The sequence below is a fragment of the Rattus norvegicus genome, chromosome 3, assembly GCF_021556685.1.
Source record: "Rattus norvegicus strain SHRSP/BbbUtx chromosome 3, alternate assembly SHRSP_T2T, whole genome shotgun sequence".
Taxonomy (NCBI): domain Eukaryota; kingdom Metazoa; phylum Chordata; class Mammalia; order Rodentia; family Muridae; genus Rattus; species Rattus norvegicus.
Genome location: NC_141536.1, coordinates 124087602 through 124105674, shown reverse-complemented (window position 1 = coordinate 124105674; position 18073 = coordinate 124087602). Strand labels below are relative to the sequence as shown.

Sequence of the window (18073 nt, the reverse complement as noted above, 5' to 3'; positions counted from 1 at the left end):
GAGCCGCTGGACCCCAAGGTACTTTGAGATGGACAGAACCCTTCTCACTGGTGAGCCACTGGAGAAAGCCTTTCCATGTGTTTCATGCTCATCTCCCACTGAGAAGAATGGCACAAGGACAAAGCTCACCAGGGTGGCGCTCTCAGGGCAGTATGTAAATAAAACCATGTTGCTGTTTCACCAGCTCCTGGTGTCCTTACAGAAGGCCTTTTTTTCCAGGCTCCTCCTTCTGGGATGTGTCCCACAGGCCTCAGCCTAGCATTCCACATTCTGGCTGGGGATGGCTCTGATTTACCAACTCACCTTCCTCTGACAAGAATGGATGAGCTGGTCTAAGCCCTCCCAGGCACCCACAGTGGGTTTGGGAAAGAATCCTCTGTGTTCTTCTCACCAGTCAGGCGTGTGAGGGAGGAACTAAAAAAGGTCTTCAGAGCCAGTGGGCCTAGAAACATTTCCAGTCAATCCATCACCTGCCTCCTCTGGAGAAGGGGCTGTCAATCTGTGCACAGCTTAGGGGCACGTGGAGAAAGGGTGTGAGACATTTTGGAGGAGGTAGGGCTGTGTGTGCTTGTGTATGTGTGGTGTGGTGTGTGAGCTGAGCAGTGCTGAGTGGTAACAGAGGAGCAGGCGAAAGGGCGTGGGAGACTGGGGACTCCTTTATAGACGCTCTCCTGCCCTAAAGCAAGTCAAATCCCTGCTGTGGCCTTGCTTTCTCTTCCTCCCCTTTGAGTCTTATGTGCTGAATTGACCTCTCCCCCGTGGAGGTCAGCGATCTGCTCACCCTGACACACTCAGCCTTCTGGGGCTTCATTGCTGTAGAAGCCCAGGAAAAGAAAAGTCTCCAGCTGGTTTCTGAGAGAAAAGCTGTAGTAAATCTCCTGCAGAAGCTGGTTTCCTTTTTAAAGAAACCACACACACACATGCACAAACACATGCTTGTTCGCTGTCTTTGTCTCTCTCTCTGTCTCTCTCTGTCTCTCTCTGTCTCTCTCTCTCTCTCTCTCTCTCTCACACACACACACACACACACACACACACACACACACACACACACACACATTAAAATGTCTGCTGGGAACTATGTAGAAAGCAACAAACACAAACTACATTATCATAGAGGCCTCTCACAGTCTACTTCAGCCTCTAATATAAATCAGGCTGGGTAATGAATGAGGTTTTAAGAAATGTAACTGGACTTAAAATACACGGTCAGTATCTCATCCTAGGTAATCCTCTGCAGGATGAGAAAGTCTCCCGATTTTCCCACAGGGTTATTTCACATGCGCTTTCTGAGCCAAACTATTTTAAAAGCGTTCATTCTTCCATTGCTCTGCCAAATGCTAGCTTGAGATTCACATGCGCTTTTAGAGTGCCTATTAATGATATTAATGATCATGGATCAAAGGCAAACCCCAGAGGTTTATGTAGAATTCCAGACAATTATTTAGGCTCTTTGAAAGCTCATCTTCCGGATGAGGGTAGCAGTATCTCGGTGTGGGGAATGAAGCATTTGGATGGGGAGGGTCGAATGCAGCACAACAGAGGAGCCTCAGAAGTCAGGAAACACATCTCTGTGATTAAAACGCGTTACTACTGATTGACACTGTATCCCTAAAGACTTCCTACTCATTTGTCTGAAAGTAGATGTAATTTCGGATTTGGAGAAAGCCTTCTTTTTAAAGGGCTATTCTGGTCAACTGTGCCTTCTTCAACATTCAGGATTTACATAAGTGTACATACTCCATTTTGCAAAAGTAGTTCTTTTTTTTTTTTTTTTTTCCTTTTTTTTCGGAGCTGGGGACCGAACCCAGGGCCTTGCGCTCGCTCGGCAAGCGCTCTACCGCTGAGCTAAATCCCCAACCCCGCAAAAGTAGTTCTTAACTATGCACTGCATGAGAATCGTTGTTTGAGGGGCTCTAAAAATACTAAAATGCAGGCTCAACCGACTCCAGGGAGTTAGACTGAACTACAAACTACAAAGGAGATCCCAACTAGTGTAGGGAAGCATTTCTAAGCAGATGGAGAAATTAACACATGGGTCTAGTATGCTTCAGTCCTTAGACGGCTATATGGGTTATACTCAAAATACTAGACAATTTTGATAGATGAAGAAACAGGAGGTTAAGTGGCTTATACTAAAACGTAATTAAAATTAATCAATGGAAATGCAGCTCCTGGACCCAGGATTTGCAGCTTGCAGTACCTTGCTTTCTGATATACTGTCCCAGCTCTCTAATCTAGATCTCCACCCCACCCCACCCTGGCAGTGTATCCTCTGTGTGGGAATTGGCACACAGTGTAACCAAAACACTACAAAATGGCCTTCTCGATTTTTAGTCATTCTTCCCATTGCATGTCAGCTCTAATGACATTTCCGAACTGATACTGAAGCACTATTGGCTGACTGATATAGGGCCACCAGGGAAATCCAATCACAAGTGACCAGAGGCCCAAGCATCCAAAATATAAGGCGATATAGAGAGAAGAGGTAGCCCTAGAACTTCAATCAGTCCTGAACAAAGACTAGATGCTCACACAACATGTCAATGAGTTCACTTGGGGAATGTCAGGGTTCTCTGGAAGGTGTCAAGACCATGTAAAGACACCCCTCCCTCCGAGTCTATTGAAACTCAGTTGGGAGCACAGTGGGAACAAAGTCACACTGTTAAGACAGCCCAGACCTTAAGGGTCAAATTTAATCTTAATGTTTCTCATTAGCTTTTCAAAACCTAAATCTTAAGGGTCAGTGGTTCAAATGATTCCTTTATCTAACTTAACAAGATTTCCAAAACCCAAGAAATGCTCCCGGGAGGAAAGACATTCTTACAGTCAGAACATAATTAAAAAATAACATGTTCAGAACAGGGTACTTTGGATATGTATTCTTTGAACTTAATTCAGTTGTTTTTAAAGTCTGTCTCGGTCTCTGTCTCTCTGTCTGTCTCTCTCTCTCTCTCTTTCTCTCTCTCTCTCTCTCACACACACAGACACACAGACACACACACACACACGCACGCACACTCTCCTAGCAGAGGCAGAAGGACCTAGACTCCTAGACTTTGAGGTCTGTGTAGGCTCCATGGTGTGTTGGAACTATGGTATATAGTGAGATCCTCCTACCTGAAAAGTAAGCAGATTGTACAACAAATGTATTTAAATTCACAAAATCCAAATATTTATTCATGGAACAGGTACATTTTCATTACAAAAGTGGTTTTATTCTGTGGACATTGAGTCTATTAAAGGTACTTACATGAGAGGACCAGAGCTCTCCTGGAGATTTTGGTAGTATCTAATTCCACCTTGAAAGTCAGTCTGAGAATCTGCCAAATTAGCACCTATTAGCACCAGTCAGAGGCAATTGCATAGTTTTACTGATTTTACTTCAATAAACAAAAATTCAGTCTCTGGTCAGAATGGTTATGGAAACTTTAATGTAGTGTGGGGATAAGGTGCTACAGATGAGCCTTACCCAGACACATTTCAAGCCCAGTCTGAAAGGCCCCCGCAATTAGAAGACAACTTCACCCACATTCTCTTTGGCATGCTACAGATTAACAAACATTTGCTCTCTGTCTTGTTAAATGTATATAGAAACCAAATTAGGAGGAATTTAGCAGATTTCTGAGAATTTAATTATACCCTGGAATTACAAGACTGATGATATATATGCTTAGACTTCTGTACTGAGTGATTACTTGAATTAATTTCATTTTACAATGCTTAATTTATTTTGTACTGTGGAAAGCTTTAAGCTATTTAAGAGAAACCAGTTTAATTTTGATTTTTTAAAACTTGCTCCAACATGTTTTGATTCATCACTGTTTCGATACAGGGGATGAACTCTCTTGTCTGGACAAACCAAGTGCAGTGACTTCCTCATAAGAGAAAAGAAGAAATTAAAACAATTTCCATATTCCAGTCCCAGCATGCTGCACACCGCATGCTTTGGCTCTTGAAAAGTTGCTTATTATTCAGAGGGCCATTCACTACCGTTTTGTGGAAATATTACAGTGAGACCTGCCAAGGAGCTTAAAAAAAACCATGAAGCCTGACACTGATCCTAGATCACTCTCTTGGGCAAAGATGTTTCCTTCCCTATGTGTCTGCCCTAGTTGGGTTTTTTTTTTTTTCTTTCTGAAGTCAAAGGCCAATGACATGTACAATCACTAGTGAAATCAAAACAATTAATTATACTGATACCCCAAGGTACACTTTGAGAAGGTCCATCCCGAGATAAACTACATTCTTCAAACATTAAAATACAGAGACTTTTGTGTCTTCTTCTTTCTTACTGGTGTCTTAGCGATCACTACACATGCAAAACACTCCTTTCACCAATGAATGGCCCATGAGTCTTGTTTTAAAAAAATAAATACATTTTCACACTTCTTTAGCATAAAATAAGGGAACAACACCCCATAGCTATTCCAGCACCAAGTTCCTCTCTGCAGTTCACAAGTCATATGCATGTCTCCCAGTGAGCTAACCTCCAGTGGCAAAGAAAAGTAAGTGTGCAAGAAAAATCACGATTATTCCCATACTGATTTGTTCGTCTGTTTTAAGACAAGGTCTTACTATATACCTCTGACTGTCTGGAAACTTATTATGTAGACCAGTCTGGTCTCTAACTGAGAGAGCTCCCTGCCTCTGCCTCCCAAGAGCTAGGATTAAAGGCGTCTGCCACTAGGCCAGCTTTTCCATGTTTTTAAATTGGGGGAGAAGGGAGAAAGAAAGAAATTAGAGAAAGGCCTAACCAGCTTTCATCTACTAAAATGTCGTTTGATAGTACATGGAGGTGGCTTAGCATCTCAGATAATGAGAAAAGCCTTGAGTTTAGTTATCAGTGGAAGTGGATGAACATTTCCTCCAAGTATCAGAATCACAGGGACCCGAATATACATTTAATTTGGAGGATCAAAGGATTGAAGAACTTCGTTTTGACTATCAATCCTGACACTGCCTCGCACTTTCAAATGCCAAATTGTTAGAGTAATTAAGGATATAAAAACTCATACGATTCCCAACAGTAGACAATGCTTAATGCCCCACCTGATAAGTAACAAAACATTTGAGATTAATTTCCCCTCTTTATCCATATATTCAAAGAATTGTAAAACCATTCAAAAAACAAGAGATGGAGAGGTGTTTCAAACATGCTGTAGGAAAATGATTAAGGGCAAAAATTCCTTAAATATATGGCAGAATGTGGGAGCCCAGAGCTCTGTTAATCCTGTTAAAATTCTTTGTGTATGAAGGCTGTGACAAAGGTCACATTTATCTACAACTCTAACATACTATTTTTTTAAATCATTGGTCACAATAACCACTATTTCCTATAATATAATAGAACACACTGAAAATGAAAACACTTCTTGAAAGCACATCCTTTGTAAGTACAGTACAGCATAGCATACGACCTTAAGCATTAAACAATTAAAACCCAGTCTATTCTAGGTCAGAATATCTTCGCTCTGGAAAGGGAAGCACCCTCTGGTCTCCGAGTGAGCTGCTTCTTGGTGTACAATGGGGGCTCCTCATGCTTCCATGGAGGACACGACATCTTAGCTTTCAAGGAGGAAAAAAGAAGAGAAGAGCTAGGTGGGGAAGGGGAGGGGTACCAGCAAGTAGCTTTGAGAGCTTTGAGGTTGGGGTGGCAGATGAAACTTCCAGGTTGACAACTTCCTGTCTTTCTTGAGAGTTGGCTACACAACTGAAGAGGACATTTAAATACCCTGGGAATTTTTCCAAATTGGGAACTGGAATGGCCACTGAGCTTGTTTGAGTTCTGGTCTGTCTTAACTGTAAGCAGAATATGGGAGGTGTAAACAAGGACAGGGTTAAACTTGTGTTACAGAGAGCACAGCTCTTCCCTGTCTTCACCCAAGACTGATGAATTACCCACACATCTCTGGCAACTGCAGATGTATCAGCTCCTTAGGCATTGTGTCCATCCTATAGTAGAACCTGGGAACAGAGTGACTCACACACCAAATCCAATCTAAATACTTCACAAGTCTGAAGAAAGCACGGGGTGTGCATTTCCACGTGTGACCCCAGCTGATGTAAGCCATGGTAACTGGGCCGTAGCAAGTAAGTTCTAGGGAATTGTTTTTAACGTTAGTCTATTTCAGAATCACAGTTCCTCATTCCATAGGCCCTGAGACCCCAATACTTGCATTCCTCACAGAACCACATGCAGAGACTGTGACCGACTTTTCCTGTCAGGTACTCAGTTTGAGAAACAAGAGGACTGCAGCCCTAGAACTGGCCTGTGGTACCTGACGCTGTCTCTCTCTTCCATCAGAAGGTCTTCATAGAGATGGGCTGAGGAGGCCACCATTACTGATTTCTCCATGGGGTCCTAGATATATGGTTTACTCCTTGATCAGTGGAAAGCTCTTTGTCAATGTATTTCCTGGAGACAGTTATAAATATGATAAGAAAGTAACAAGCTTGTTAGGAAAACAGCCTCCAGGAGGTGACTATGAAGGCCAATTCCAATACAAACAATTTTACCAAAAGATTTACATGTATGTGTGTTTTCCTGGTATTTATGCACACCATGCGCATGCCCGGTGCCCATGGAAGTCAAAAATGGTGTTGGGTCTTCTGGATCTGGAGTTCGGGATGGTTATGAGTAACCCTGTAGGTTCCTGGAACCTAATCTGGGTCCTCTGCAAGATTAAAAGCTGAGACATAACTCCAGCTCCTAAATATTTGTTTATTTAAAGTAATCACCCTAATTCCTTCCAAACCCCAGGTACTGTATACTCAGCTTTTCTTGCCACTACATCCTCTGCTGGAACTTTGCAGTTTCTTTCTTTTCTTGCTGGGGCCGCTCTGAACTGGAGCTAATCTTTCAGTGACTGTGGCTGAGCCAGTTGGCCGCGCCTGCCCTGGGTTGTCTGTCACAAGATGTCTGGAGGAGAGGTTTTCCAAAGCATGCAGCTCTTCTTTAGCTGTGGCTTTTGCCAAATCTTGTTTCAAAAGCAACCCAGGATTTGACAACTCTAAGGCTGGCAAAACCCTGACAGCTGTGCTCGTTTCCACCACTGAGTCCTCCGGGACTAATCCTTCATTTCCAAGAGAAACTCTCCTGCGGTGGTCAGAGTCTTCCACAGAGCCACAATTCCTGCGTTTCTGCTGTGTCTTGGCTGCTCGTGGACTTTGCTTTGGACCTGGCGATGCTGACTCATAGTTATACACAGGGCTCCTGCTTAGAAGCCCTGTCTTTAACCACTCCCCAGGATGAAGTTGCTGCTGGCTGCGAGTGTCTCCTGGCTGAGTCTGAGAGACATTTTCCAGCTTTTGAACAGGAAGCTCCTGGTGGCTCTTGGCTGCTCTTATGTCATCTTGTGCTTGACCCACAGGTTCTGACAGGAGAATGGCTGAGGCATCCCTCCTCCGTGGTACCACGGTAATTACTGAGTCACTAGATTTTCCCACAAGGTCCCTGCTGGTCTGTGGTTTGCTCACATCAGTCCCTTTTGATTCAGCTCTTCTCACACTAAAAGAGACAATAAAGATTGTAGAGCATATGAGGTTTGCGATGCATGGACTCCTCCAAACCCCCCCTCCCTGACTGTTACTCCTAAGAGCAAGGCATGCACCAGCTGGCTTCTCAACACCCTGGCATATCTAGGAAAGCCCCAAAGTGTCTGTTGAATACCAATTGAATCAAAGAATAACATCCACATTTCCCACTAAACTAGGATATGTTCTGAATTTTCCTTATTGGTTCATCAATGGAATCAAAATGAATTTGTTTTAACCAAAGCAAATAGGTATCCATTTTGAGATATCAAAGGCAAATACTGTCTCGGGTTGATATACTGACTTTTCATAGGAGGAAATGCTTAGATATATCCAGAACACAGTATGTTTGTGCATACCCACGCATATGCAAAAGTACTCACACATACAGTTTCTAATTCTAAGTAAATATTAATCTGAAAATTCACTCAGGACATTTTAAGGTATTACACAGCACATGCTGGTTTAGTTATCAATCATATGCGAATAAGCCTCAGTTAACTGGACTTGGTCAGTCCTGGAAAAAATTCAGACGGTAACATTAAAGAAAGTATAACCATAACAGTGTATCTATCTTGTTTAATCTATCATCTGTCTCTCTCTCTCTATCTTTCTTTCTATCTATCTCTCTATCTATCTATCTATCTATCTATCTATCTATCTATCTATCTATCTATCATCCAATCTTCCTCTTCCACAGGACACACAATACATAAGACAAACTTTATAAAACAAACTTCCAGGGCAGGACAGAAACTTCACAGGAAACTGAGAGACTTAAGCCCTTAATTTTGGCAAAGAGTTGACAACAATACATTTACAAATAGCAAGAAACTTCTTTAGCCACTAAATTCAAGCATTTAAGCTGGAATGTTTACTTTGGCTAAGCTTTGTGGAAAAAAACATAAATATGTTGCTGTAAGGGGCCCAAGGGCTGTCATAATTACATTAAAGTCAGAACAAGCATCTGACAAAAGGAATGTAGTTTTTAGGTCTGTCTGCAGTTGCCCCAAGAGCTGTGTGAAACACACCACCAGTAGGTGCTTTTCATCTTCAAAGAGCTTGTAATTAATCACTTCTTGCAACACACCTGTGAAGCAAGGAGTCCATTCCCACTGTCCAGAAAGCAAGAGCTACAGGAAGGTGGGAAGGACATGCATTAATCTATGGCCGTGGGAGAACCAACAACAGAGGGGCTACTGATTAGGTTCTATGCACACTGCCATTAAGTGATAGACTCTACTGCTGATACAACTATCCACACAAGCAGTCAGCAAATGAGAAACAGGAAACATGCTGGACCTACATTTCCTTCAGCGTGTTCCTCTTGAGCTTTATGCCAGGAGGAGGTGAACTCTCCGCACACTGGGCAAAGTAATCAGACGCTCCATGGAGGGCTCTTTGTGTCTACTCCAAAAGACAACAAAGGTTCACACAGGAGTCTATTAGCTGAACACCAGAGAGAACAGTACACTAGGAAGCTCAGACGGACAGCTTTATTTTGTAAATACTAAGTAAAAGAGACTGCTGCTGTTCTTGGCTGTTTCAACTGCTTTCAGTTGGGTATTGTCTGGTGTGGGTCACAACTGCTTTTGTATTCTTGTCTACTCAATTCATGCATTCATAGGTACCGTACAAAATTGGAAAGTGAAACTGCGGAGCCCAAGCCATCTAGAACAATATCTGGTATCTCTGTGGCCCCAAACCCCAAAGGGCAGAGTCCCTGAGCCAGCGGCAGCATGCTTGTGAGAAGACAGTGGCCAGCATCCTGACAAGCCTGAGATTTTTCTCCTCATTTTCCTTATTTACCGATATAGTCTATGTTAGCCTTAATACAGTGCCAACTTAAACCTTTTAATATTGGTATTTTTAAAAAAGTTTTTCAATCTTGCTTACCAACCAATCATGCAATCATGATCACCATCACCATCATCATCATCATCACCATCATCATCATCATCATCATCATCATCATCAGCAGCAGCAGCAGCAGCAGCAGCAGCAGCAGCAGCAGCAGTATAACCTAAGAGTCTCTCTGCCTTTTTAGAGTAGTCACAGCTATGGTTTTATATACAGATTATCTGCCTTTAAAACACATAACCATGAAGCTTCATAAAAAGGTAATTACAGAATTTAAAAGACTGCCAACCTTTGCCAGAGCTGACCCATGTAATGTTTCTGGAATTTCCTCCCTTAGGTTAGAAGCTGATAGTCCAGATACGGTGTTATCAGTTCTTGTTGTCTTGGACACTAAGTAGTCTTCCACATCAAATTCCTATACAATGGGTGACCCATGAGGAACAGTTTGGTACCTATCCGTCAGTCTTTGTTTAATGGAGGCTTCTATAGGGGATCAATAGTGATAGTCCCTGAAATTCTGGAGGATGGCAGTCAAAGGTACCATCCAGTGTTTCTCTAAAGCCTTGATCTAATTGAAGCTCACAATACTAAGTTAGGAGTGTCCATGAGCTCTCAACCATGACTGTGGCTTTAGACCTGGGCTAGGACCTTTCAGAGACATGTCTACTTGTAACCTAAATTGGTTTTAATGGTCAGTGAACAGAGAATAACTGGCTTTATTGGATTAGATTGCACTGTAGTATGCCGTTTTTCAGTTAGTTGTTTCCTAAAATTAATTTTTGGAAAAAGAATACGTCAAGTTAAGTGAGAGGGGGAGGCAAAAGAGGGGAGGCTGAGAGATCGGGAGTGATGGGGATTTATGTGTGAAACACTTCTAAACATGTCCTGCATTCCCTGTAGATACAGTCGACTTTCCCCTCACAGCCACACCCTGTAAGTGCTGTATTTTCAGAGCTGAACAATTAACATAAGGAGCATGAGTCAGGCTTTGAACAACTCTGTGGGAACCAGAAAGCCTTTTGCTATTAGGAATGATGTAAATTCCCCAAGGCTGGAAGAAGCCCACAATGGCAGGCAGACAGGGTCATAAATAACAACAATGGGTTCTGCATCCACTGCATCAAGTGTGGTACAGCGATAGCGACAGGCTCTTCAAATCTCACTCGCAGTGTGGATTCAGACGCTGACTTAGTTATGTCTAAAAAGCACATGTATTTCCTCTGGGAACTTCAAAAAACATCTTTAAGAAATACAGCAGTCTATTCTAGTCTTAAAGTCCTCCGACAATGGGGTCAGGCATGTCTTTGGAAGAAAAGTGACAGGGGGAAATGTCCAGTTCAAAAAGTATAAAACCTGTGACTTCAAAAAAGGCACTGTTGGGGAGAAAAGGGGAGGAGAGGGGGAAGGAAGGAGGGAGGTAAGATGGAGTAAGAAAGGGGAAGGCAGAGAGAAAACACACACTCCCTCTCCTCTTCCTCTCTCCCTCTCTCCCTCTCCCTCTTCCTCTCTCCCTCTCTCCCTCTCCCTCTCTCCCTCTCTCCTGAGTAGACCCTCAGCAAGGATGGTCTGTAGCTTATAAATTAAAACCACATTTGGCAATTTGTTGAAGGAGACATATTTACATTTGTATGAAGACTGGGTGGGCAGGAAAAAAAATGATTAGTCTCCTTCTTCAGTCCTTGAACTGTCAAGACTCATCAGACCTCTCTTGTTCATATATTTCTAGGGTCAGTTCCCATCCCTTTGTTACTAAATCCCAGTTTGTGGTCTCTAGTCCTGTTCCCTTGACTCACTATCCTAAAGAAGCAGCCATCACTTGGGAATAGGATTTCCCAAAGGGATTTTCTCCTGATTATTGCTTTTTTAATCTGGCATAAAAATGAATCCAATGCTTGTCCACAGACAAGATTCCAGGATGCAAACAGATGGAGCACAATAGTCCAGCTACACTGTCCCTGGAGCACGCAGGGCTGATACCACGACTCTTTAGATTGTGCCTGAGCAATGAGCTGACCTTCTGCAAGGAATACAGACAAATCTACCATATTCAAAGAGGATAGCAAGCATTTAACTCTTTCAAGTTCGGAGAAGGTATGCTACAGAGGTCAGGTACTTAGGAAGTAGACTAACCAGGAGGAGACTTCACAACCTGAAAGCTCGTTGGCCATCTAGGCCAAGGACAAATTCTGTGAATATCATTTCTTGGCACACTCTAGTCCTAACCACTTCTTTTTGTTTCAATTTTTGGTTCTGGATTTACAGCTTTCTATCTGAGCAAGAACCACCACAGAAGCAAGACAAGCTACTGCCTCCACAAGTCTAACCTGGGAGGATACCTTGCCACCAGTAACTTGTGCAGCCTAGGTAAGACCTAGGGCAAAGGGATCAGGTCTTTTACTATCTCTCTGGAGACCGGTGACTACACTTCAAGGTTGAAGGCAGTCCAAGCATGTCCCACTGTACAAATCCGATGGAAGGCTGAGCGGGCAGTGTAAAAAAATGCAATGAGGAAGGGCACACGCCATGTTGTCTGCTCAGATCCAGGGAACATTCAATTCCTGGACTGAAAGGATGACGGAGGGCATCCGCACCAAAACAAGGTTGACAGCTAGGCCACACTTGTTACCTCCAATCAGAGAACACACTGGTTTGAAAGTCAATATTCAAGCTACGAGAGCACCTGGAAACTTGAGAAACCTCTTAGCATTCATCCCACGCTGACCTGACTTACCGAACAGCAATTTTGAACATTGTGGGGTAAATGAGGAAAGGGGCTTAAAATAGCAAAGAAAGCCCCTACTTGCTCTTGAGGTAGGACCTCCTCAGAGAGTTGGTAAGACCAGCATGGACTCTAGCAGAAGACTGGCTGCAACAAAGGCACCAAGCAGGCCCCTCCCCCCTTTTAAAAGAATCCTAGGACTCATTTCGTGGAAATTCTGAATCACAAGGTCTGAGGTGGGGCTAAGAGATCTATATTTAGGTTCCCAGGTGATTCACACTCTGCTGATATACATGAAACAACCTTCAAGAAAGAAAGCAATAGAGAAATTAACTTAACCTGGTGCAATGAGACAAACAAGACTTTGCAAAGTGTGCTAGCATTATCCAGCAAAATCACCAAGGGAGCTTGTTAAGAAATGTTACAGATTCCACCCAGAATCTACTGCATTTGTATCCCTAGGGGCTGGGGTTGGGGAAGGTACATTTTAGGCAAGATCCCTGGTGAATGTTATACCCAGCAGAATTAGTAAAGTGCTTAAAAAGCACAGGGTTCTGGTAACGGAGAAGAATCTAGTAGAATGATCCAATCAGGTATTACTGAACTCTGGCAGTCATAGCCTGGAGTCCATAGTGAAAAGACATCCACCAACAGGAAAAGACACTGTCTCATGGGGCTTCTGTTAACAGGAGAAATAAATAAACAAACATACATTGTTGTCCCCACCCCCACCCAATTCTGCTATTGCCAATGTCAGTGTTCAGAGGAGATTTAAGTTTTGAGGTTTTGTTCTCCTGAATGCCATCAGGTTCCCTTAGAGAGATCAACAGAGGAAGTTAATGCTGGCTTTTCCATCTTCATCAAATGACCCCCCCCCCCCCCGCCTTCCCCATTACTTAGCAGTAAAGTGCCAACTTGGAAGCCAAGATCAGACTCTGCCTACACAGAGAAGCCACTGGCCCTTGTTCTCAGATGTTTCAGCTTATAACTCACCAAATGCAGTTCTGTTCTTCAGCTGCCATTGCAAGCTGGGGAATCCTTCCCCATGGAGATCTGCAGGGGAATGACTTTGGATAGAAAAAGCACATGCAAAGATGTTGAAGATGCAGAGGAGACAAAGGAGGCACTGGTAAGGAAGGAGATCCACAGTGTCCCCCAGAGGGAAGAAACCAAGAGAAATAAACATCAATGGATGTGCTGCTAAGAGGAGAATGCAGGCCCTTAGACCACAGCAAAAAGGAAATGATACCTGGACAGGAAGTAACTGTTTTGGGTAAAAGCTGACACTTAAGCCCCTACCATAGATGGAGGGAAATAGAAATGATAATAGACCCAGAACTTGCTAGTACATATATAATATGAGCTAGACAAGTAATCTGAAATTTTCTATAGTCCATTGAAGAAGCAAAAGGAAGCTGGTGAAATTAAATTTCAATATGTTTTATTTAACAACGCTTATAAAATACCATAACATGTAATCAATATAAAAATATTGAGCCATATTTATACACTGAGTTTATGGCAGACAGACAGAATTCATACAGAGTGTATGATTTTCGACTTGTTTTTCAAATGCTTACAGGCAGAATGCAGTCAATGGAAACCACACTAGCTACTACAGCCCTAAACAATGCTTTGGGAGCATTTCTCCTTAAGGAGAAGCAGAGAAATGAAGGAGCCTGCCAACGTTACTCCCAACACAGTCTAGTGAAGCAGTTTTATTACCGTTACCACTGCCTAGGGTTAGGTGCTGTTGATAAGGAACTAATTCAACATGGGCAAGCAGCATGGGGTGGCAATGCCAATGACGAGATGACCAGTGTAGCTTCTTCTGGGAAAGCTGTATAGCTGATTCTCTAGCATTTACTTAGATACAGTGGAACTTCAATATTAGTTGAGGTTGGAATTGGGGTGAGATGTGGGGGACCAGGTCAAACCATTGATTATATATAGTCTACTCCTTGCTGAACAGTATTCTTGGTATCTCTCACAACCATGACTAAACACTGTATAAGGACTAGATCACCAAACTGCTGTTCACAAGATTTTAATATTTGTCACATGAAGTCAGTACAATTTTTCCTTCCAAAGGAATAATTAATATAGGAATATGTTTATTGCCATCACCATCATCTTTTGAGAATTGAATCCAGTTTCTCATTGAAGGTATCTTCTCATTCTGTTTTATTCACTCCAAGTTAAAATAATAGTTCAACTGTATTTTAGAAGCCGGTAATTCACTAAACATTATAATAAAGAGACATATTCAAAAGTCACTGTTCCTCATTTCTCATGATCTGCTAAGATGATCTGTTAGGGTTTATCAGCAAAGAGAATGGCAGAGAGCACAAAGCTGACAGACAGTGTAGCCCAAGGACTCACACTCAGCGTTGGCATGTCCCAGGGCCAGTTTTATAATCCGCAATGGCCTGCTCTCATTTTTGCTTTTGAGTATGGAGAGGTGGGTGTACAAAGCACACTTTGGAAACTAGAAAGTGTTGGACTATTTTTCATGACATTGTTGTTTAAAACAAACAAACAAATAAGCCCTGATGACTTCACAAATCATACAGAGTTTACGAAAAGGAAAAGATGCTTTCTATAACTAAAGACATTCATAATTCCCAAAGTCCTTTTCTTAACATCGAGGGCCATCCCAGGCAGTGCTTTCTCTTCTCTGCATAGTGGCCTACACATCATTAACTGTCACTGTGGGATGGAGGTATGGATAGATAACTGAATCAAAACAGTCTCTTCTAGTCCCCATCTGGCTAAGAGATTTGGAAAATTGATTTGTCTTTGTTGAACATCAATTTCTTTACTGATGTCTTTTTAAGTGGTTGTTGTTCCAGTTAGGGCACTAAAACATCTTGACCAAAGCAGCCTGGGGAGGAAAGGGTTCAGTTTATCTTAAATCTCTGTATTGTAGCCCATCAAGAAGTCAGAGCAGGAACTGAAGAAGCCTTGCAGGAATCCTGCTTACTGGTGTGCTCCTCGTTGCTTCCTCAGCCAGCTTTCTTATACCACTTGGGACCAACAGCCGAGAGGGAGCAGTGTCCACAGCAAGGTGGGCTGTACCACACTGATCATCAATTAAGAAAATGTACCACAGGCTTCTGAAAGGCCAGATGGGTGGTACCATTTTCTCATTGAGGTTTCCTCTTCCAAAATGACTCCAGTTTGTGTCAAGTTGATATAAAACTAGCCAGCACAGCTGTCTTGGGTAGAGGTCTGTTCATTGTCCCCCGGGGAAGAAAAGACCTAGAGATGCCAGGATCAACCACCATATACAGGCAGAGAACAGAGCCAGCATGGAGGCTGATGGAACTAACAGTGGTGAGGAACCACGTTTTCAGAATACTCTGTCTCTGATCAAGCTGTACCTAAAGTTTGGAGTTGTCAGGGACATCAGTAAAAAGTTCATCCTCCCGTCCCCCCATGCTATTTGCAGTTGAATTGTCTGCCTGTTGAAAATGAAAAGGTTCAAGGCTCACAGAATCGCTTCTCAAGTTGGTTGTACTGGATAAGTTATTGTAGGTGCCAGGCCCCTGCACTCTGTCAGCAACAACTTCTATAAACAATAAGCGCTGAGTAAAAGTTTACTATATTATATCTGTTCACTTAGGGAACAGTATTAAAGTACAAAGCTAAGAGCATTAAAGCATCTGTGACTTAGTGCAGTGCCTACTGGTTTTCAGGTACAATGGTGTTCTGAAGTGTGGCACAGTGTGCAAGGCTGAAGTGGTTAGAGAGAAGCAGCTGAAAGGAGGCTTCCTCGGGAAAACACACCATCTCGGACCACAGTATGATGTGGTCACGCCACACATGTGTCTTATCATGAGGAGGAAGCACCCCAGCATTCAAAGTTCATTTCTAACATGTTTTTATCTAGTAGTAAGTTAAAAAATGAAAGGAAGAAACATGGATGAAACAGGATCATAACAAAAGGAAAGACATAGTGTAAACTCAGTATCAATATAAACTCAAAGGAGTGGAAGCCAAAGGGAATAAAACAAAAAAGGATGTAACATCTGATGATCACCACAGGACTGGCATCATCTTTCTCAGGTTGATGTAAGAATCTGTGTGTTGTGTTACTTTAGACAAAGCAGGAGGGACAGGGATTAGCAACTGTGAAGTAGGGCAGTTGGAGAAGACATGGCCTGCATTTCAAAGGTTCTGTGATGTCCCTCCTCCAGGCCTTTCCCTCTTCCTCTTCAGTGACAGGCTGGATCTCAAGGGGAGAGAAAACCAGGCTTGTGGACTGTGCTAGACCCAAATACTACGGATTTTTCCTTTAAACTAATTTAACATTTTCTTTCTGTAGTTGAGTATGTCACTCACTTTAGGTAAGATCTTGCCAAGCACTCATGAAAACCTAGGTTTGTGCACAATCAGGGCACGGGGGTAGACACGGGAACCCAGCACTGAGGAGAAGGAAGCAGCAGGGCTGGAAGATCAAGACCATCATCCGCTGCACCGTGTGGTTGAGGTCAGCCTAAGGTACATAAAATCCTGCCTCAAGAAAGGAAAAAATTCTTCTCTTTTGAAGTGTGACCAAGAAGCTGTTGTATACAAATCTAGGGAAATACCTGTAAGCTGCTGCAAAGAATGTAGCCCTAAAGATTGCATCTGAAAAATCAAGGAAGTTCTCACGTAGGAAGTATACACTTCACAGGGATTTTCCAGTTTACATTCACCTTCCCTTGTGAACCTAAAAATAAACCTTGACAAACCCAAGGCTTCTGTTGAGTCTCTGGTGCAGTGAAGTATGAAAAATCATGGTATTTTAAAGAATACATAGATCTGGGTCTGCAGCTGACACAGGGACCTACTGACCCCTACTAGAGTTGTATAAAATTCACTTAACTTTGATCAAATAATACTAAAATACACTGCGAGTTATCTTGGGGAAACTTGGCCTATCTCCATGGTCCCCTTGTTAAAAAGTACCTCTCTACAAGCCTTCATTCAGGGTGCAGACGGCTGTGACTTCTCATTTGGCTGAGCGCCAGACCTTGGACAGAAAGGGAGAGGAGAGCGGTAGGTATGATGTGTTCCATATAGCTACAAGACAGCCTGGAGAGTGGGAAAGCAGCAAAGGCCAGAAAAAGACATCACAGTCATCTATCTCATTTCAAATTTCTTTCTAGAGCTGGCTCTCCGCCTAGGGTTATGGAAGAAATAGCTCTTGCTATTTTCCTTGAGCACGATCAGGGCCCTTGTTTCCAAGACTCATATCTCCTGACAGGGACAGCTTTTTTGGACTTGTTTGGGAACCTCATCCCTGTCATGACATCGTTTTCTTGGGAAAATGAATGTGTATTCTAAATAATCTATTAATTAATCTATTTTCCAAACATAACTACATCCACATATTAGACTCTATCTATGCTGTCATTGAGGGTGTTCTGTGGAGCATAGGTTCCTAGAAGTTTAGGCCTGACTAGCTTTACCCTCCAGAGTGTCATCCCAGCAGGAGACAAATGACATCTGCTGTAATTCCTAGGTGCTTAGCTGGGTAGTCTCTGCAATTGGTCAATAGAGTGCCACAGGACAAGCTGAGTACATGGGGCTTATCACTTAGTCTTCTGTAGTTTCTGTGGTTGCAAAATACAGCTGAGATAAGTAGAAGCACACAAAAACAAGGACCTAGCTTTTTGGGAGAATATTATGTGCAGATGGGAATTACCAAGTATACCTCTCATTTCTAGACCATGAAGAAGGCATATGATTATTCACTAATCTAGCAGTGTGGCATGTATATGAACTCTTCTCTGGGGGAAAAAGGAAATGATGGTGATAATAATGAGCACACACAAGTGCCTTAGCATTTATAAGTCACTTTAATATTTATTCTTTCATTTGACTGATAGGAAACCTTAACGGGGCTTGTATTGCACATGTCACATTTACTTCTGTGGACCAAGTCTGAGGTTGATTTTCAAAGGATAAATG

The 18073-nt window shown here is 42.6% G+C and overlaps 1 protein-coding gene across 13 annotated transcripts in view; it reads right to left on the bottom strand.

Moving 5' to 3' along the window:
• Positions 1 to 3152: 3152 nt before the first annotated feature.
• Slx4ip (SLX4 interacting protein) overlaps positions 3153 to 18073 on the bottom strand; it is a 177469-nt gene continuing 162548 nt past the window's right edge. For 8 of the 13 annotated variants that reach the window (XM_087653905.1, XM_087653901.1, XM_087653904.1 and 5 more), the window contains one exon: positions 3153 to 7510. In XM_087653905.1, coding sequence (XP_087510031.1) covers positions 7496 to 7510 — 15 coding nt within the window. In that variant the 3' untranslated portion in view covers positions 3153 to 7495. 13 annotated transcript variants of the gene reach the window in all.